At 41.8% G+C, this 21320-nt stretch overlaps 1 protein-coding gene across 2 annotated transcripts in view; it reads left to right on the top strand.

Moving 5' to 3' along the window:
* The window catches only part of SCIN (scinderin), a 48153-nt gene that overhangs the window by 16281 nt on the left and 10552 nt on the right, over positions 1–21320 (top strand). For both annotated transcript variants that reach the window (XM_061356481.1, XM_061356482.1), the window contains exons 4-6: positions 1278–1427; positions 15714–15806; positions 19495–19627. In XM_061356481.1, coding sequence (XP_061212465.1) covers positions 1278–1427; positions 15714–15806; positions 19495–19627 — 376 coding nt within the window. The remainder of the gene's footprint in view (positions 1–1277; positions 1428–15713; positions 15807–19494; positions 19628–21320) is intronic.

The following is a 21320-nucleotide window of genomic DNA, read 5'->3' as shown; positions in this document are numbered from 1 at the left end:
CATATTCTGCTTCTTTTAGTAATTTTCATCAAGACTGAAATCTAAATCCTTTATTCTGAAATGCTTTGCATTCAGGATGAATAATGGGACTTGCCAAAACTAGGGGTCCTTGGTTTGTGGTGTGACTGGGTTAGGTGACCTGTCTTAGGCTGACACCTCTCTTCCTGAGAGGTGCCTTGGGAGCACACTCTGTTTTGCTTGAATTGCACTTCCCCAGTCATGTGCAGGGCAAGCCTGTTTGCTACCTGTTCAGCCAGGTGAGATGAAGGTCTTGAAGGTCTGTAAGACGGTATCTAGGGGTGGGCTCCTGCCACTAGTGCACTCACTTATCAACATGAAGATCAGCTTCTTTAGTGCCTGAGGACCTCCTTGGGAAGGTGGCAATGGCACAGGGTTGTCCCCTGGGTAAGCAGGTTACCTCTGGCTGTTTGCAGCATTTCCTGAGCAGAGCTTCTACAGATGTGTCTCTTGTCTTTAGTCAGTTCCTGAGGCAGGAAGCGTCCATTTGTGCTGGGGAGGAACTGACCAGAAAACCAGGGTATTCCTGATCTGTAAATCTTTAGAAGTAATTTATAAAGATGTTTGTGATAACAACAGTTAGAAGGGCTGGCATTAATCTGAAGTTAATGAAATTTTATGAGCATTAGATCAGCTGTACACTGAGGAAAAATCTGGTGAAGAAAACTTTGTTTTGAAAACACTGATGTCATCAGTTTGATGTGGCTTGATGCAGCAGAGTGTGCAACAAATACCATTCTACAACAAAAAGTCACCAAAATGAAAACTGGATTGAAAGATCTAACATTACTTGTGAGTAGCACATAGTCAGGATTTCCTTGGGATTTTGAAATTACTTTCTTTCTCGCCACAGATGAGAACCGGCACTGCTGAATAGAATAGATGAGAAAATGCCAGATGTAAAATAAAAACCAATTTGCAGTAGCAAATTTAGGACTTTCAGGTTCTTCATATATATCTTCAGAAGATTTATCTGTATTTGGGATAAAACTCAGTCAAACCAGCACTCTTGACTATTCTGAGATTAAGTGATCTCCTAGTATTTGGATACTAAATTACATTATGTAAATATCTTGCATATTATAAATATCTAAGTGACTTAGCAAATCTCTTCTGGAAAGTACCTCTGAAAGATGTAGCTTCACTAATGTTCTCATGACTTAGATCCAGTCACATAATCATTAATATGATATTAATTTCATGATTTTCCTCAGCATTGAATCTTATTGCTAATGTGTGTGTGCTTTTAATTATTATAGGAAATCTATCAGTGGTGTGGCTCATCATGCAATAAATACGAGCGGCTGAAGGCTACTCAAGTTGCTGTTGGCATTCGGGACAATGAACGAAATGGAAGGTCTAAATTAATTACCGTGGAAGAAGGAAGTGAACCAGACCAGCTCATAGAGGTATTGTGATATACATACCAGTTACTAATTTAGCTGTGAATAAAATGTTTTTATGCCTCAAGGACTAAATAGGATTTGCCTCAAGCCTCAAGTTCTTCAAGGATTCCAGGAAGTCAGATTTAGGTTATGGGAGGCCAGTTTATACTTCTTTTCCTTCCTTACCCAAGCACTGTTAAATTCATTGGGCAACAGAATCTGAGAGAGTTAATCATCTGGGAATACCTTTTCAGGAACTAAATGTTTGCTGCTTTTTTTTTGAGTTAGCCATAAGGTGTCTGAATGAGCTGCATAGCTCGCACCTCAGCCACACCGTCTGCTCTGTATGGGGAAAGAGCAGCATGGAGGTGGGACAGAACCAAGCAAGAGGAAAGATACGGAATTACTATGTCTATGAAGCAAAAACATGTAGCAAATTGCACGGAGATTCATGAAGCCAAGCCTGCTGCCTGACCATTTCTATGACAAATTCTCCTGCACCTAGCCTCTAGTAACCCTTGTGTACTTAAAATGTTTAACCATTTACTTTTAAAAGACTGGAAAAAATATTACAACTTATGGAGTTTTAAGATCTTGGGAGAAAAAAACCAAACAAAAACACACTAATTTTTTGCAGGCCACACATGCTAATTAAAGCATTCATTGTCACTTTTCATTGTGTGCTAAATTAAGCCTTTTCTATTCATTTTCCCAAAAGAAGGAAGAGGGAAGCAGGGTCATAAAGCAGTCTTCAATAAAATGGAAAATGTACAGTTGGAATATTGTCTTGTACTTTAGATTAACTTCAGGAAGTAACGCTAATGGTGCATGCAGGTATGCCATTAGTTTTGGTGGTGCTTGCATTCAGTTTTGTCAAGTGCAGTGTAAATAGATATTGCCTAAGCACAAAAACGTGCCAGGTGCTGAGTTGCCTCCTGTGGCCATGCTAGGTGTGATCACCGCCCCTTTGGATGATCTGTACATCTGCTTGCAAAGGCATTTTTTGCTATGGGTTGTAAATGCACATGCACATGTGGTTGTGCTCAAAGTAGGGGAGGTGGCACCCAGCACACCACAGATTTTTCGGAGGGTTAAGAAAAAAAACAAACCCAAACAAAAAATCCTTTTTCTGGCTTTTTACTTCCTTGTTCAGACTTCTCACACCAGCTCTGATGTGGCACATGCTTTACACCTGTAACTTTTACACAGAGAGCACAAGTTGACAATTAGAGCCTGGCCTCCTGCTCCTTATTTGAATCACAGTATTGGGTTGCAGCCTGCTGTGGCCCATGGCTGGGTGGCACCCTGGGAACCTCCTGGCAGCAGTTTCCTATCGCCAAGCCAATCCTAGGGTTACTGCTCGAGTCTCTGCAGGGGGTTTCTGATAAGCTCACGTAAGTGTGAGCTGGGAGCGTTGATCAGAAAGTCTGCTGAGATGTAGATGCAAAGTGAGACTCCTGTGTGGCTGCAGAAAGGATGAGGGTGGCTGCAGGGATGACTGCCAGGAGGCTGGCTGCCTCCTCCCCCTGACAGGCTATGAGCAGCAGGGATGGGCTGGCCTCACCCCTGCATCTGTTTGTCATGCATTTCAGCTGTGTGCAGCTGTTGTTTTGTAACAACCTTGACAGATGTTTAAGAGCAGGAAAAACAGCAAGGTGGCATTCTGATCCTATAGTGCTTTTCTTTCTTTTTTTCCTTTTTTTTTTTTTTTTTTAATTAGTATATGGAATCACAGAATGGTTTGGGTTGGAAGGGACCTTAAAGATCATCTGGTTGCAAGTCCCCTGCCATGGGCAGGGACACATCCCACTAGACCAAGTTGCTCCAAGCCCCCTCCAACCTGGCCTTGAGCACTGCCCAGGGATGGGGCAGCCACAGCTTCTCTGGGCAACTAGTGCCAGGGCCTCACCACCCTCACAGGAAAGAATTTCTTCCTTATATTTAATCTAAAGATCCACTGTCAGTTTCAAGCCATTCCCCCTTGTCCTATCACTACCTGCCCTTGAAGAAGGCCCTCTCCAGATTTCTTGTAGGCCCCCCTTTAGGCACTACTATAAGGTCTCTCCTGGGCCTTCTCTTCTCCAGGCTGAAAAGTCTGTCTTCATGGGATCATCTTCATGGCCTCTTCTGGACTTGCTCCAATAATAACTGTTTTTTATAATTTTCTATTTGTTTATCTTACATTTATTTTGTTTCTATTTCTGTTTAATATTTTTACAATTAATCTTTTCTTCATTTGCTCAGTAGTATATGAAGAAGTTTCTGCTATTTCTTTTTGCATTGTGAATATAGAGGGAAATAAAATTCAGAGCAAGTAGGTACATGGCTTTCATTACCACCACTGTCATGAGCCTGATTTGAGCGAGTTTGTTATCATCCAGAGCTTACCTTCTAGCTTGCATTATGCTAGGTAGCTGTGCTTTAGGAAGTGCTGGTCACATAACAGCGTCTGCAGCTCAGCTGTGTCTGTCCCACTCCAAGCTCTGAAATGTGCTGCTGGTACACCAGGAGGGCAGTTAACCTTACAAACATATAAAACTTATTAATTCCTATTCCTGTTAAAGTGATATCAAGCTCCTGGTGCTCTTCATTTTGGTTTCCTTGCTGTCAAAAAATGGTCTCTTATTTGCTATAGCCCTTACCCAGGCTGACTGCCCTGCATCAGGATCGATGGATTTTTGCCATCTCTAGCTTTTTTAGAAAAAGGTTGATTTATTTATTAGGGAAAATAATTATGTACTTTAAGAATTTATTTTATCATCCAATATGGCACTGAAATCGGAATGAAATTTCCTGAAATTCTCTCTGACAAGTGTCAGGAATGATTTCCCCTCCTGTGAGCTAGGAATATGCTTCCATACGAGTGGCTAAATGGCTAAACCTGCTTGTGCGGTGCGGCCAGAGAGGTGTTCACCAGGCTGGGGCTGACATACCCACCATAAGTACCGAGGTAAACAGCCAACAGCAATCGTAGACCTGCTCTGCAAGCAAGAGTCCTGACTCCCAGCCAGCAAAGGAAGACTGCTGTGGCTGTACCCACAGAGGCCAGGCACAGGCTGATTCAACAAACCCTGCCAGCCTTCTGTCCTGCTATGGGATTAGCAGAGGTAGCAGTGGCCATGCTAGGCTGCTGTTTCCAGGCCAGTTGCTTTCCCACTGGGAGCTGGGGAGTTGCAGGTGAGCTGAGCTAGTCTGACAAGGGCAGTTGCCTACTCACAGCTACCGATTTTAGCAAGAAGTAGGAACAGGCTGGCACGGCTTGAACGATTTGCTCATGGGAGAGAGCATGCTGTAGGGCTGGACCAATTGATGTGACAGGCCAGCAAGATAGAGCTTGCTTGCCCTGGGAAAGGAGAGCAGCTAGAAGCTGGGCACATGAGTAGTTTTGACAGCAGCAAGCCTGTTCTTCATCTGCCATAGTGACCAGGGGCCACTTGAGAAACAGTGACCGTCCTGTGCTTGCACTCAGGAAATGCAGCATGTCTGGAAAGCTCAGACCTGCAGTGAGAGCACAGAAGGTCTCACAAGGTGCTGCAGGAATCACTAGAAGTCTCTGACTGCAAAGGCAAGGCAGAAACTTTCTGTGCAGGCGCATCAGAGGTATTTGACCTGGCTGTTTGTACTTGAGGTGAGGTACCAACCGGCAGCGCAGTATAGGGTTGCTGCCTCATAAATTTAGAAAGTAACAGACCACCTTGGACAAACTGCTGCTGTTGCTGCTCAGTAACTGTGACTGGTCTCCACAGTGGCAGCTGCCCATATTAAAATTCACCAGATGCTGACTCTGCTCTTAAACATGTAAACAGCTGAATAAAGTTACTCATTCTGCTGGATTTTAGGTCTGAATGTTCAAATTGTGTTACAAGAAATTTTTCACCTGCATGAGACCAATCCAAAAATAAGTCTTAGCAATGCTTGAGTCAGTTTGGTTGCTCTAGAGTGACCACATTAGGGTTAAAGCTAGCTGCACTTCTTTTTTTAACTTTAACCAAAAGGAACACTAAATACATAGTTTCAAAACTGACCCCAAGTTCTCTAGGGTCCATTGTGGGCCCTGTTGCTTGTCTTTCTGACTGCTTGCAGTCACAGAGCTGCATTTGGATACCCAAGAGATCACTGAGGCCTGAGAGAGCAGCCACAGTACCAGCTAGTCGTGCTCAGGACAGATAATTTTCTATCTGTAGCTGGGATCTCTGCTCTAATTCTGAAGAAAGGATAGCCCTGGAGAACCTGAATTTTAAAAGCAGTTTCCCATGATCTCATTATGTAGTGTCATGGGAAATGGTGAGTGGGATGAGTGATGGACTGAGGTACCCTGTCTCCTTTCAGTGGAGTTATTGTCCACTGTTTGGCTAGTGAATGTGTGAGCTGTGCTTCTGTTTTCAGAGTAATGGCAAACTAGAGAAACAAGGAATTGGAAACATCAGTATCTCAGCAGTTTGACAGTGTGTCTGCAGGGTGTAAAGCCAATCAAAAAGGAGAATAGACTGAGGTTTAACTAAGCTAAATATTGAGTCTGCATCTGTCCCTTCTGCTTAATCATGAAGAGTTCAGCTAACACTTGTCAGGATGGTTCTGTTTTCTACAAAGTCAAAACTGTCTGATTCATAATAGTGCTTCACCGTTCACCTACAGATTAGTCGCTTAACACCGCAGCTCTTGGTAGCATGTGATTGCTGCAGTTTTTACTGCTGAGGCTCTTGGCTTTTGTTTAATTTTTGCAAAGGTTTTTGATGTTCATGCCTGAAACAGTAACACCTGAGGAACATCCCTGCTGAAGCCTAAAACCACATGAAAATGAAGGCTCATGTTAGCACGCATCTTTGACATTGCTCTTCTGCCTTTAAACAAAAAAATGCCATAACCTTGTTTGCTCAACATTTGCAGTTGTCGTGTTCCTGGTTTTGTGAGAGTTCTCGTGACCTTACAACAGATGAATGCAGACTCGCTCCTCATGAAACACTTGTGTAAATATTCATCTAGTTTAAATATTGAACAACAGAGAGCACCTTTCCTTCTTTCTAATAATGCAGCTATCTCCACCCTCTTTTTTCTTTAAAACTCCTAAGTGACTCTAAATCCTGAGAATTCCTGAATGCCATTATGTTCAGTGATGATTGTTTTTTGCTAGCAGTGTGAATAAATACTACACAGAAGTATGGTAATGGTTTGATCACATTACAGCCAGTCATGCCTTTCTACCTCTGTAACTGGAAAGGGACTGGTAGCTCTACATGGTCCTAACTCAGTCATGCAGATAAAGTATCAAAAGCAAAGAAAATAAGATCCCATCACAAGTGCAAGTAACAGAAGCTGCTTCTCTAGAGACCCAAGTAATGCAAACATCACCACAGCTTCAAGCTCCAGTAAACCTTAAACTAGCTGGATAGATGTCTGGCCATATGGACAGAAGAGCAGAACCACCTCTTCCCTCCTTAAATCCAAGCCCCTAAAAATTACTTCTGCAAAACAAAGATAATTCCCAGGAGTGGCACAAAGCACAGTGAGGTAGCTGGGAAAAAACTAAGGCTTGCTGAGGCTTGTAACTAGCATAAGTGGGTTTGACAACACAAGGGCATGCTGCTCTGAAGGAGCTAGGCAGGTTCCTGCAGTCCTGTCACACAGATCATTGCATAAGGATGGAAGAGCAGTGAGTGGTGCCCCACTGGTTTGTTTCCTGCTCCTTTCCCTGAGGCAGCAAGAGTAGGATCTGCCATCCCAACCCTGCAAAAACTGCTGCTCTCATGGCATTTGCTTTCTTGCTCCCTTACTTTTGGTTGTATTATGAGTCATGATAAGGAGAGTCTTGTTTGTTTTGTATACAGAGGAGTGGAGGAACAGTGAGAGTGATGCAGGAGGAGAAGGGGTAAATTCTTTTGTGGAATACAAATTCCAGGCATTTATTAGGGATTAAACTATTGTTTAATCATGTAGCTTGTACACAGCTACATGATAAACTTAAGCAGTGAATTGCATGTAACTATTATGGTCCAGCCTGACCTGTTAGCTTGCCAAGAAAATGCCCAATAGGAAAAATACCTTAATGAAATCATATTAGGCAAAATTATCCATGGCTTTGGGGATATGTAAGCCAAAGTAGTATCTTTTACTATCTAAATTGAGGTAGTTGGAAAAAATGAACAAGCTTCCAGGGATTTTTGTGAAACATACTAGAAATTAATTTCAGTCCCAGAGCAGAAGCAGTATTGAACAGTCATGTACAAAGGAAAATTAATGCACTGAGAGATGGGTGAGGACAATGAAAATTGTACCAGTCCCCTATACAAAGACTCCTCTCTGCAGTTGGACACACAGAGAGAAGTTAACTACACTTACCTGAGAAAGCAAAGATTGAAGAAAGCTAATGTGCAGAAAAAGGCAGATTAGTATAACGATACTAACTATAGTTACTAGCTGTAGTTGCATTAGGTACTCAAATGAACCTTCTGAGGCTGCTTTGAAACTACGGGTCAAATTTGCCCCTCAGGAAAACAAATTCGCTTCTTCCCTGGAATGGTTTTGAATATATGCAGGTGTCAGCAAGAATACGGTCTGAAACAAATTCGCTTCTTCCCTGGAATGGTTTTGAATATATGCAGGTGTCAGCAAGAACACGGTCTGAGTCTTGCCATTTCAAACAGTAGGAGTTTGTAGGATATGAACTGAAAAAAGTCCATGGGGAAAAACAGTACACATGCTTGTGCACCTTTCACAGCAACATCTGTCTAGTTTGAGGAGTGTCGGTTTATTTATCATTACACTCTTTAATTAGAGTTTATGATAGGCTATGAATGTGGATGCAACGTACAAACCCCCGTGCCCTGCAGGGAGCCAGTTTCAAGCTGTCAAACCCAGGTGTCCTGTTTTCTTTCTAATTACTGGGTAGATCTCCTTCATTAAGGGCAGTCTTTTTTCTTGATGGAAATTGCCATTGAAAGGACTCAATTACACAGCCTATGCTCAGACAAAGCAGGCATGGCCTGGATTTCAGCAGGCTTAGCTGCTTTGCTGCAGCTGAGCATTTCGTCCGCTGTTTTCCCCAGGCACAGGTAGAAAATCAGGAAGCCCTCTGCCCAAGAAAGGCAGAGGACTCTTCAGCTACATTGTGAGTTATCCATAATGTTCTTCTAGCTGCACTTTTCAATCTTGGCTGCCTGAAGCCAGGTACTTAAATGACAGGGAACTGAGTAGGAGCTGCATGTGGCAAGTACATCTGAAAGTCAGGCTTTTAATTAAGTGTCTAAGTATGAATTTCAGTACCTGCATTAGAAATTTTACTACAGAATATGTTCAGGTGTATTGCACAGCATGGCATGACCTAAATCATTTATGAACAGTTCTAATAATAGATGGCTGAAAACCTGATTTCTTATATTAAGAAAGATGCTTCCATAGGAGGTAATTTCAGTGAATTTCTAAAATCATAATGAATTTCTGTAAGTGCTTGCAATTAAATTATGTCTCGTTTGCATTCTTGTGGGTGAGAAAACCACCCATCTTTGTTATGTTTTCTTCTTCAGCAGCTGTAGTGCTTGCAGGGTTACCACATTACTCAATTATAATCTTATAATTACATGTTAGAATATTAATGGCATTTGTAATGGCTTTTTTCCTTTCTGTGCTAGGCTATCAAGAAATCTATTGATGAAAACCCGCTATAATTTTCAGTTATTAAATGAGCATAATTAAGAAGGCAAGGCCAAAGAAAAGAGTTGTTAGTAGTTATCTCCACGTGGAGCTGTTATTTCCATGTACTTTGTAGCAACGGGGGGATTTCATGAAGAAGAACTGAAAGGACAGAGATTCTTTGCTATATAAAAAGCTCAGGGATGTGCTGGTTCTGGAATCCTGCATCTCCCCAAGACAGATACACCTTGCAAGGTAAAAGTAAAAGCTCTCTCACATCTAAGCAAGGATGAAGAACAGCTGTATAGAAGAAACCGTTCCATGTGTTATGGGATCAGTTCAGTATTTTCACCACCACTGAGTGTGTAACATTGAAGAAATGTGTAAATATAACAATTGTATTTATTGCAAAGCAGGTTATTAGGGCCAGGTCTTTCGCTTACATACCAGCCTATGGCTTCAATACTACTTGGTTTTACCTGTAAAAATAAGAGCTAGGTAATTAAGATGAATTTAAATGCTGCAGTAATTAGTGTGGCAACTAATTTTTAAGAGCTATAAATCATAGCCCCTGTGTTGAACATTTTGGCTGATTTACACAAAATTTGAGGAGGTGTAGGAACTTAAAAACAGAAATCAGTTAATGGAGGGCACCTAAACTAGCAGGAGGAAATTATTTTCAAAGAGCTAAGCAGGATGCATCTCCTAGACAACCAGGTGAAAGGAACATTATTGCTCTCTCTCTTTTTCTGTCCTAATAAATATTTAATTTAGTTCAAGCTTCAGCAGGATTCATTAGAGAAAAACTATCAGGATGCTCTCTTGTTTGCTTTCTTAAACGTTAGGGTCCAAATGTATGCTTCGTCTTGGATGCAACAGTTTGAGTGTCATACCAGGGAGGATCCCCAGGTTGATTTATTGGGCTCTATGGGACTAGAAATGCTGAGCTTGTAAATAGGGCCAGCGGTATCTGGGAAAACATTTCAGTGCCCCAAGTAGCTTTTTCCACCTTCCCGTATTATGGATTAAGTGCTGCAACACCTTTCTGCAGCTCCCACTGCTGTCCCTGGTGCTGTTATTCACCATGGCTTCCTGCTGATCCTTCCAGGGGCTGTGCATCCCATGGGAACTGCTTTTCTAGCAGGGTCAGTGGCTGCCAACCCCTGCTGCTACCTGCAGCTCAAGCTTCACAGAGTATTTGCCATACTCCTCTTTTTACCCCAGTATTGATATGATCCAGCATGCTACAGCCTCAGGACCTCCCCATGTGGTGCCACTGCAAATGCCCTGCTGCAAAAGTGGAGGCACTTAAGGTATGAAAAGATGTGAATTTCATGGATTTTAGCAGAGAGTATTCTTCGTCTGAAGCTTCATGTTGGCATTTTCCAACACATAAACATGCACTGTCATGAAGCACATAAGATTTTTTTATCTGCAAGGCTTTCAAATTGGGATCTGCAAAGCTAGAAACGCTTCAGTGTGTGCCTGACTTTATGTCCCAGTAAGCAGAAAAAACAGGCATCTCAAGCACATGTGCAAGTCTCTGCAGGATTTGGACCTCAATTCTCACAGTTCTGGTGGTATCAGAGGAGCATGTAGCAAAGGAATACGATTAAAAAATGAGTATAAATGCAAGAGATGTAGTGTGATTACTTACTGCATTTTTAATTATGCTGCAGGTAGGCAGGTCAATGAACAGCTCAGTTCTCAATGTTCAGCGGCAGTAATGGTCACAGAAAGGCTTCTGTGTGTGCATATTTACTGCCATTCACCCTCACGGTTTCTTTAGTGTGGAATCACTGTTCATCCTGAGGGCACCCTTAAAGCTAGACATTTGAAGATAATGTCGGCTGGGGGTTTCCTCAGCTCATTTCACACACACCCGGTTGCAGTGTAAATATCTAACTTAGGTACTGCCAGCTGTGCAGTCCCAGCAGGACAGAAGGTAGCTTGTTTTACCTTGGAGGCAAACTGTGAAAAACATCAATTTTATACTCTCAAGACTGATCCAGATACTTTTTTAGTGAAAATGTTACCCATGGCCTGTTTCACAGAGCAGAAAATGAATGTTAAAATATTGCCATCATACCAGTAAGGGATTTATATTCAAATTACCCCAGACAGATATGCAAAGTTGCAAATATTGCATGAAAAGCTGCCAAGGACAAATGCCCTATTTTTAGGAAGTTAAGCATAGAGATATGAATAAAATTGTGATTTGCATTTAAAATTCCTGAGAAAACAGAAGCTGGCTAAAAATGTAGGCCATAATTTAAGTGTCAAAAGTGCCATGAGCAACTGATATGTTTTGCTATTTCATAGCAATCTGGGTGCATACAGATCAGGTTTAGACCTTAATACTAGGAAGTCTTTTTGATGAATTACATGGTAACCCCCTCAAAATTAACAGCATGCTGGAACTATTTGTTAGTATAAACCATAATTTTTGTCCACTGCTCTGTACCTAATGGCTGTTTCCATCTTATTTTCAATCTCTGTTCAGGCAGGTGGGAGGTCTTCTGCTCAAGGTGAGCATGTAATGACATCTGTTGTGGCTGGAATCGCTAGTGAGAGGCAATTTCTGGCAGAAATCCTGCTAGCTACCTGGGAGCAGTTTAGTGAAAGGATGTTTTTTTTTCCTGTTGAGAGTGTAATTTTTTCGAAGTCTATGAATGAGTGGAAAGAGTCCCAGGTTACAGTAACCAGTGAAATAAGCATATTCAGCTGTTCATAATGTGAGCAATGTCAAAAGTTGTTTGTGAGTGGACCAGAATATCCTCTACAGTGGCTGTGCTCTGGCAAGAGAGCCACAAAGCCAAAATGATTAGAAATGAAACTGCCCAGTTACTTCAGCAGCAAAGTCCTAAAATCACCTTTGCCCAATGAGCACCCCCAATGTCTGCTCTGGTAGCCAGGGTCAGCCAGGTGGTTACTAGCTTGCATCATGTTCATCCTTTCCTCTCTCTACTGGATTAACCTTCCTTTACAGACCACTGCAGTAAATACTGGAGGCAGTATTTATTTCAGAGAGGCATTCCTTGTAATATTCTTCTCTGCTTTGAAGGTTGATAAAAATCTAAGCATTTGTCTGCCATTGAGTCCATGCTGTGCCTGTGGTTCAGGCCTATTGACCTGCACTGAGGGTTTATATTCCATCACAGCCTACATGTGTACCTTGAGTTTGTGGGAGCAGGATATACTTGCTTATGTCAGAAGCTGCTAGAGAGTAAATGATAACCTACTAATCTTGATTGTTTTCCGAAAGTATTAAGTAATAAAATATCAGTACCACAAGACAGCTTTAAGCTATGTAAATGTCTTGCTTTTCTTTCTATTGCTCTTAGCATATAAAGAAGGGAATTCAAGGTTTTTGAGATCTGGCATTTGGGATCACAGCCACAACAAATAGTTTAGTTTCAGACCCAGAAACCTAACCCAAACTGTGTATAGTAAGAAGAAACACAAACACAGCGCTAGTGTACACAACTTAAACTCTACGAAACTGGATTTCCCTCTTAATTAACCTTCACCTGACACATTCTTTGAGTATTGTTTTCCAAGTTGGATTTTCAGCCTCACTGAAGTCTTTAAACTTGTTCCTCCCGTTAAGTCAATATCGACTGTTTTATGATGCAGACCTGGCTTCTCAAGTTATGAAGACAATGTTTACTGAATTTCTTCTTTTGATGGGTTTATTTTAAATTATTTACCTTGTCACATTCCTACAGATTAGAAACCTTTTGTCTGTGATTTTTTTATTTTTTTTTTCTTTTTAAGGTCAACTAAGTAGGATTTCACGTGTCAGTAAAAGATTTGGCTCCATATTTTGCACTTCTCTGGGGGGTGCAAATACTTACAGAGAAGAGATTGTGCACATGAGAATAAGAAAGGGAATTATGGTTATGCAGGCAGGATAAGATATATTGCACTTACCACAAGATAGGAGTGTACCTGGGAACTTGTAGAGAATCTGATGTTCTTTTGGTTTTCACTATGATATTCTTGCACCAGCCAAGGAGTGTAAACATAAAAGATTAACAAAACTTAAAGAACCAAAGCTCTGAAAATTAATGCAGATTGACTTTCTTTTATCCCTCCCCCTTCAGACAAGATCTAAAGGTGTGTAGTTAATGAATAGTTTTGATAGAACAATGTTAAATTGGCATTCCGAAGCTCTCACTGAGAGGTAAGCTGGTGTTAGATGATAGCCATGAAAGGCAAGGTGGGCTCTGCCATAGTCAGCTGTGGGCATGTCTTAGTCTGAAACAGCTATGGAGGTGATTAAGCCTTAAGTGATTAAACAACATCACATACACCATGAGGTTAGAGTGTGCACACTGGTGGTCACTGCAGAATAGCAGCAGTTGTGCACCTTGGTGGGGCCAGAGTTGCTCATGCTTTTCTCCAGGACAAACCTGCATGCAAGAAGCAATGGCAGGGAGAGGATAAGCATCATTCTGTGGTGGAGCAACAGACAGTGAGGGTTGAATTCAACATCTTTGTCGCTGACATGGACAGTGGGATTGAGTGCGCCCTCAGCAAGTTTGCCGATGACACCAAGCTGTGTGGTTCGGTTGATATGCTGGAGGGAAGGAATGCCATCCAGAGGGACCTTGACACACTTATGAGGTGGGCTGATGCCAACCTCATGAAGTTTAACCATGCCAAGTGCAAGGTCCTACACCTGGGTCGGAGCAATCCCAGGCACAGCTACAGGCTGGGCAGAGAAGAGATTGAGAGCAGCCCTGTGGAGAAGGACTTGGGGGTGCTGGTTGATGAGAAAATGAACATGAGCCAGCTTCAGACCATATCCTGGTCTGTATCAAAAGGAGCATGACCAGCAGGTCAAAGGAGGTGATCCTGCCCCTTTATTCTGCTCTCATGAGACCTCACTTGAACTACTGTGTGCAGTTCTGGTGTTCTCAACATAAAAGGGACAAGGAACTGTTGGAACAAGTGCAGAGGAGGGTCACAAGGATGCTCAGTGGACTGGAGCTTCTCCTGTGTGAAGACAGGCTGAGAAAGTTGGGGCTGTTGAGGCTGGAGAAGAGAAGGCTGCGTGGAGACCTCATAGCAGCCTTCCAGTATCTGAAGGAGGCCTATAGGGATGCTGGGGATGGACTTTTCATTAGGGACTGTAGCGATAGGACAAGGGGTAATGGGTTAAAACTGAAACAGGGGAAGTTTAGATTGGATATAAGGAGGAAATTCTTTCCTGTTAGGGTGGTGAGGCACTGGAATGGGTTGTCCAGGGAAGCTGTGAATGCTCCATCCCTGGCAGTGTTCAAGGTCAGGTTGGACAGAGCCTTGGGTGACATGGTTTAGTGTGAGGTGTCCCTGCCCATGTCGGGGAGGTTGGAACTTGCTGATCTTAAGGTCCTTTCCAACCCTAACTATTCTATGATTTTATAATTGACACCTTAACCTTTCAATGACAGGTGAGGTGAAGTGATATGAAGAGTCTGTGGTTTGGAAAACAGAAGCTGTGAACAAAGATGCTAAAGCCAAAGAATGAATAAGATGAGGCATGGCTAACCTTTCAGGGCCCGTAATTATTCTTTAGATTATTTCTACTCTAAATAATCTTCAGCACTCCAGCAGTAAAGGCTAATAATTGATGATTTTTAAAGTGGTTTCAAACCTGTATGTGCACTTGTGTATTTTTTGAGAGGTGTGGTTTGAAGTTGCCAGTACGGTTGGACTGTGTAGCTAGGCTGTTTTGTATCCCCAAGAGAGCACTGCTATTTTCAGGTGCGTAGGATGGATTTGTGGGTCTGAATTCTTGTCACATTTGCAAGCCTAGGTTTTGAACGTCAGAGCAGCCCAGAGGAGCCACCCCAGAGCTCTCAGTGTTCTGGATTGTAAGGTATAAATACCCAGTGGAGCAGCCTGACTGTCTGTATAGGGAGAATTATATGAGCAAGGTCTTGTGTATATACCTACCATGGGATTTGTGTGAAATGAAGAGTATATGTAGATAAGAATCAGAAGGCTGAATGTCTTTTAAACTGTTTCTTGGTTTAAGTCATCTTATTGGGGAACCTTGCTGAAAAGCTTTGGGAGTCTTTGATTATAGTCTCAGCTGGCAGGATTTGTTTTCTTTTTATGCATCACATGAGGATTATCTGTACAATGGTGAGGTGCTCTGGAAAGCTGCAGCTCAGCCAGCCATATGCTTAGGTAATAATACAATCCAATTCCAGCACAGCAGTTAGCTGTTGTTCAATACACACTTGGTAATCTTCATGTAAAGTTATCAATTGTCATACCACCCAGGCGTATGTGTGCCTGTGTGTGGACTCAGCTGCATCATGGAAGTTTGTCTTAGCAGGAGGAAGGACACCTTCTCTGGAAGGCATCTCTTTGGGGCAGAGCTTAACTTTTTTTTTCAGCATAAATTGTTTTTTTTTTTAGTACAGATTTTTCCTTTCTGTGCTCTATGTCATCCTCCAGTCTCTAAGACAAGCTGGCTGAAATTAATACATGTTCGGAATAATGTAAGTTGTTCCTAGCAATACAAAAGCATTGGTGAAAAATCATCCACGAGTTTGGATTTAGACTGTATTACGTGTAAACATAATGCAGATTAATCAGTTACTGGAACAACCATTACAGTGTTTGGGTATTTATACTATAGCACCTACTCTCTCTCTTCACTGAATTTGTTCTTCTTTTGTTGAACAGGTTTTAGGGAGCAAGCCAGAGCTTCCTGAGTGTGATGATAATGAAGATGAGCTGGCCGATATTACAAACAGGAGAAGTGCTAAACTATATATGGTACGTAATTTATTTGCTTATTTAAGTTAGGTACAGTCTACAGTATTCATGCATTCATTTGTTCCTCATGCATGGAGTTGTGGCTTCACTTACAGAACTGCCTTTGTGTCAGTTGATTTGCAGCCAATGGACAGTTTCTCAAGGAACATCAATCAAGACAGCCCGAATAATTTCAGGAAAAAAAAAAAAGGATTCTATCCTGTTTACTCAGGAAACAAGCTAAGCATTGCCTATGAGGCACTCAGTTCAGGTCAAAGAAGAATTAGCTGGTCTTAAACTATATTTTGTGTCTTCTTGCTTTTAACAGTGAGAGTTTTGGTAAGCATAGATGATTAAGTTATTCTTAACAATGTTTGAAAGGTGGACAGTTGTGTTATATTTTATTGATAAATCCAAAGGAATTTGAACACAAACCTCCTTTCTTTTCCAATGCCCTTTTCTTCCTTCCTCACCTGCAATAGCTTAACACTGACTAGGACAGTGTCACTGCCAGAAAAAAATTGAGTCCATTTAAATCAGTAGGAATTTCATGATTGCAATCTGTAAAGCTAATAATTTCCCTCACATCATGATAGGCTTACTGCTCTTCCGTAGAAGAGGCATGGAATTTATTCTTCGAACTACCAATACAGTATCTTACCTGTATACAAAGCTACATTACTATTAAACAAAACAACCAAAAAAACCTCAAACCAAACTATCCAAACTATTTCCAGGCCTGTATTATTTTTTTTATTATTTTATTTTATTTTTTTCCTATAGCTCCTCTTTCTGTCATATTCTCCCACTTGAGAAAAGAAGTAAGAAAGTACTTGGAAAAGGGGAATGTTTTAGCAACATCTATAAAACACATTATCCTCCCTCCTCCCAGTAAGAAGATTATTTTATCCTGAAGACTGCACAAAGAGTATTTATTTTACAAGCTCTTGTTAGCATGGAGGTCTGGACCTTTATCTTCAGTATTTTGTGTTCTGGCTCATGCAGTGAGGTTGCCTTTCGTGACGGAAAAGTCTTTCACTGGCATACAATGTACTTTTCTGTCTTCCCCATAGTCACTGAAGAGCAAGGATTTGGTCAACAAGTGGCAACACTGACAGAACTAAGTGCTGCTGTATCCCCACGTGTATGACCTTTTAGGTGCCATATACAGTAGCTTTAAGGCTGCTGTGAAGTATGAGAGAGGGTGAGTCCCTTCCTCTGCAGCTCCTGCATCCCACAGACTGCAGTAGGATAAAGCCACCTCTCTCCCTGCCTATAACATGATTCTTCCCCTACCCACATGTGGTGCAGAGGTTTACAAGAAAGCCTGTATGAGGTGATCATTGTTATAAGGTGATTTTTAGTCCTTGTGGTCTATGTGCTGTGTTTAGTTCCCATTAATCATTTCATTCTTGCCAAAAATCTGGCACATACTTAACTTTGTAGGAACGTTTGGGGCGGGAGGAAGAGAAAAGCCTGCAGGTATGATGAGGACCACTGTAGTAAGACAAGACTAAAGAAAACTGCTTGCAGTAAATTTTGGAATTCTAGGAACTCAGAAAATTCTGTGAATATTTAATAAATTCCTCTAATCATACCTGTCCTGCTAACAGAGCTCTGTTAGCTAAATTTAAATGTGCTGCAATATAACAGCAAGTGTCAAAGTCAGGAGGCAGGTCTACAGTGAGCCTCATAATAGGTATGATAGTTGATTTTTATTTGTTGTATACAATTGCAGTTACAATCTTGTGCTTCCATAATACACAAGGTAAGATATAGTGGTATGGACAGCGGTAGAGCAGTTGATGTCATCTACCTGGATTTGTGTAAAGCGTTCAACACTGTCCCACACAACATCCTTGTCTCTAAATTGGAGAGACATCAATTTGATGAATGGACCACTCGGTGGATGAAGAACTGGCTGGAGGGCCGCACACAAAGAGTTGTGATCAATGGCTCAATGTCCGTCTGGAGACCAGTAACCAGTGATGTCCCTCAGGGATTGGTGTTGGGACCGGTCTTGTTCAACATCTTTGTCACTGACATGGACAGTGGGCTTGAGTGCGCCCTCAGCAAGTTTGCCGATGACACCAAGCTGTGTGGTTCGGTTGATACGCTGGAGGGAAGGAATGCCATCCAGAGGGACCTTGACACACTTGTGAGATGGGCTGGTGCCAACCTCATGAAGTTTAACCATGCCAAGTGCAAGGTCCTACACCTGGGTCGGAGCAATCCCAGGCAGAGCTACAGGTTGGGCAGAGAAGAGATTCAGCGCAGCCCTGCGGAAAAGGACTTGGGGGTGCTGGTCGATGAGAAAATGAACATGAGCCGGCTTCAGTGTGTGCTTGCAGCCCAGAAAGCCAACTGTATCCTGGGCTGCATCAAAAGGAGCGTGACCAGCAGGTCGAAGGAGGTGATCGTGCCCCTTTATTCTGCTCTCATGAGACCTCACTTGAACTACTGTGTGCAATTCTGGTTTCCTCAACATAAAAAGGACATGGAACTGTTGGAACAAGTCCAAAGGAGGGCCACGAGGATGATCAGGGGACTGGAGCACCTCCCATATGAAGACAGGCTGAGAAAGTTGGGGCTGTTGAGGCTGGAGAAGAGAAGGCTGCGTGGAGACCTCATAGCAGCCTTCTAGTATCTGAAGGGGGACTATAGGGATGCTGGGGATGGACTCTTCATTAGGGACTGTAGTGATAAGACAAGGGGTAATGGGTTAAAACTGAAACAGGGGAAGTTTAGATTGGATATAAGGAAGAAATTCTTTCCTGTTAGGGTGGTGAGGCACTGGAATGGGTTGCCCAGGGAGGTTGTGAATGCTCCATCCCTGGCAGTGTTCAAGGCCAGGTTGGACGAGGCCTTCGGTGATATGGTTTAGTGTGAGGTGTCCCTGCCCATGGCAGAGGGTTGGAACTTGCTGATCTTAAGGTCCTTTCCAACCCTAACTATTCTATGATTCTATGATTCTATATTTATAATTTATACTTACTAATTAAAGGAAATAAAAACTTCTAGAAAAGTTATTACAAAGGTAATAATAACTTCTTTTTAGTAGTAATAATTGGTCTTTTCACCATACAGGACAGAATTTTAGAAGGTTTTAAAAATCTGCATGAACGTACAGTGGTGGTAGAGGTTACGAAACAGATTCTGTAACAAGTCTTATATTACAATTTCCAGTTAACAAATTGTATATTGTAAATATAGGTATTTATGATTAATAAATAATGGTATATAAATAATAATAATAAATAATAATAAATAAATAGGAGTATTTTGTTACAGTTTCAAATGTTGTTCAGCATGCATGTGTACTTTTGGCTTCATGCAGGTTGCTTGGTAACAGAAGCTGACACTTAGGGACTCCAGTAGGAGAGGCTGGAGAAAATACAGATTTTTAACTGTCAGGTGTTCACTGAAGGAGCAGTTGAATTGCAAGGGGAAATAAATAGATTTCTTTTAAGAAGTTGTTAGACAGGAATCCAACAAACTCGTTAAAATTAATACTACATCACCCTCTACTGGATGTAAGATGAAATGAAACAAAATTATCATCAGCCTGCCTTACTTTCCAGCAGCACACAAATTTCATCTAGCTATTTATATAGGAACGGCAGCTGATCATTATAGTAATTTTGTAAGCCAAAATTAACTTGGAAATAAAAACCAGAGTTGCTCTAAATTTGAAATGTTTGCTTCTTAGGTGTCAGATGCAAGTGGATCCATGAAAGTGTCCCTGGTAGCAGAGGAAAATCCCTTCTCCATGGCTATGCTTTTGTCTGAGGAGTGTTTCATTTTGGACAATGGTGCTGCAAGGAAGATCTTTGTGTGGAAAGGTAAGAGATCACTTCTCTTGCAAATGCAGAAGCTACACAGATATATCTAAGGAGTCGACACAACACCCTGGGGACAATAGCAAGAATTTAATATTGGCTGGACACAGTACCCTGCACACAGTCTTGCACACTTGGTGCAGGTGCAGTTCCTTGGTGGACACAGATTGCTCATTTGGGAACCAGCCTCCAGATCAAGTCTTGTCTAAGGATCCTGGTTATTTCTGAGGTATTTGTAAGCCTGGGTGCCTAAGTGCTTATCTATCACAGTATCACAGTATCACAGTATGTTAGAGATTGGAAGGGACCTCAAAAGATCATCTAGTCCAATCCCCCTGCCGGAGCAGGAACACCTAGATAAGGTTACACAGGAATGTGTCCAGGCGGGTTTTGAATGTCTCCAGAGAAGGAGACTCCACAACCTCCCTGGGCAGCCTGTGGACAGTTACAAAGCAAACAAAGAATTCTACAAATTTTGTATACTGTCATCAAATCCTTATCTTCTGGAACAAAATCTGGACACATAAATTTTTATAATGGGTGGATTCCATACATTGCTCCACAGAAGTGTGAAATTGCAAGATGAGTGTCTCAGGCATCAGCTAAAAGCATAAGCTTGCGCATACTTTGATGCTTCTTTTTGTCTTGTGAATATTTCTCTGCAGTATCATCAATGCTTGTAGGAGTGTCTGAAGTTACTTTGACTGAACATTTCCCAGGAGAATACTACTAATGAGGAATTAGGTCTGTACACCTTGCAGCTGGATTGTTGTGGTGCTGCCATTGCCTCCAGTGCTGAGTATCTCCCCTTTTTCATCTGAGGCACTGTATTCATTATTCTGTGGCATTTGCATTTATTTTTTTTTTTTTACCATGTGAATAGCAAATAATCAATCAATGCATTGGTCAAACTGCTGGAGTCAGTCCAGGAAGCAGTGTAAGCACTTTTGTTGAAACTTCATTTGCAGTTAGGGAAGCATCCTTTAAACGAGAGTATTTTGGGAACATTATGCTCAGATGGCCTAATGTCTACCTGATCCCTTGATTCCTGGTTTTTACTCTCTACCTGACAGCTTCAAGAAGAACCAAGCCAATACAATCAGGCATAAAATAAATAAAATACAATTTAGGCCCTTTGAATGGGAACCTATTTGCTCCTCTGTGCATCCTCACTGTGCTACTGTTGGTAAAAATAATGTGTAACAATAATGACTCACATTAGTCTATGAGTCTCAACCTTTCACTGGGAGGCTGCAGTTATCATCTCTGCTGGAAATCTTCAGACCACTAAGCTGAGGAGTGTGAATTGCTTTTCTAATAATCTCATTCAGAATGGAATACAATGAATAGCTCATAAGAGCATCTTATTAGACTAAGAGGTCTTTGCAGTATAGTAATGGACAGCCAGCTGGGACACAGACCTGATAGACAGTATCATCCCACAGAGGTTTCACGAGATGTCTGACACTGAGCAAGGCTGAAAAAGAAGCAATGGGTTGGGAAGGGCAGTGGAAATTGCACAACCCATCCAGACAAAGTGGGAGTTGCTTTTTACTCAGACTGTGGCAGTGCTTCAAGAAGTAAAGGCAGTTCTGGACAGCAGCTTTATTTACCACATTGCAGCCCAGTAAGAAACGTATTCAGAGAAAAGCAGCGGGGTGTTCTTGTACCTTGAACCAACCAAATATTATGAACA

The sequence above is a fragment of the Neopsephotus bourkii genome, unplaced genomic scaffold (assembly GCF_033783945.1).
Source record: "Neopsephotus bourkii isolate Nb327-2 ecotype Australia unplaced genomic scaffold, CSIRO-AGI_Nbou_v1 NB_855, whole genome shotgun sequence".
NCBI classification, from domain to species: domain Eukaryota; kingdom Metazoa; phylum Chordata; class Aves; order Psittaciformes; family Psittacidae; genus Neopsephotus; species Neopsephotus bourkii.
This window is presented reverse-complemented; position numbering and strand designations above follow the sequence as displayed.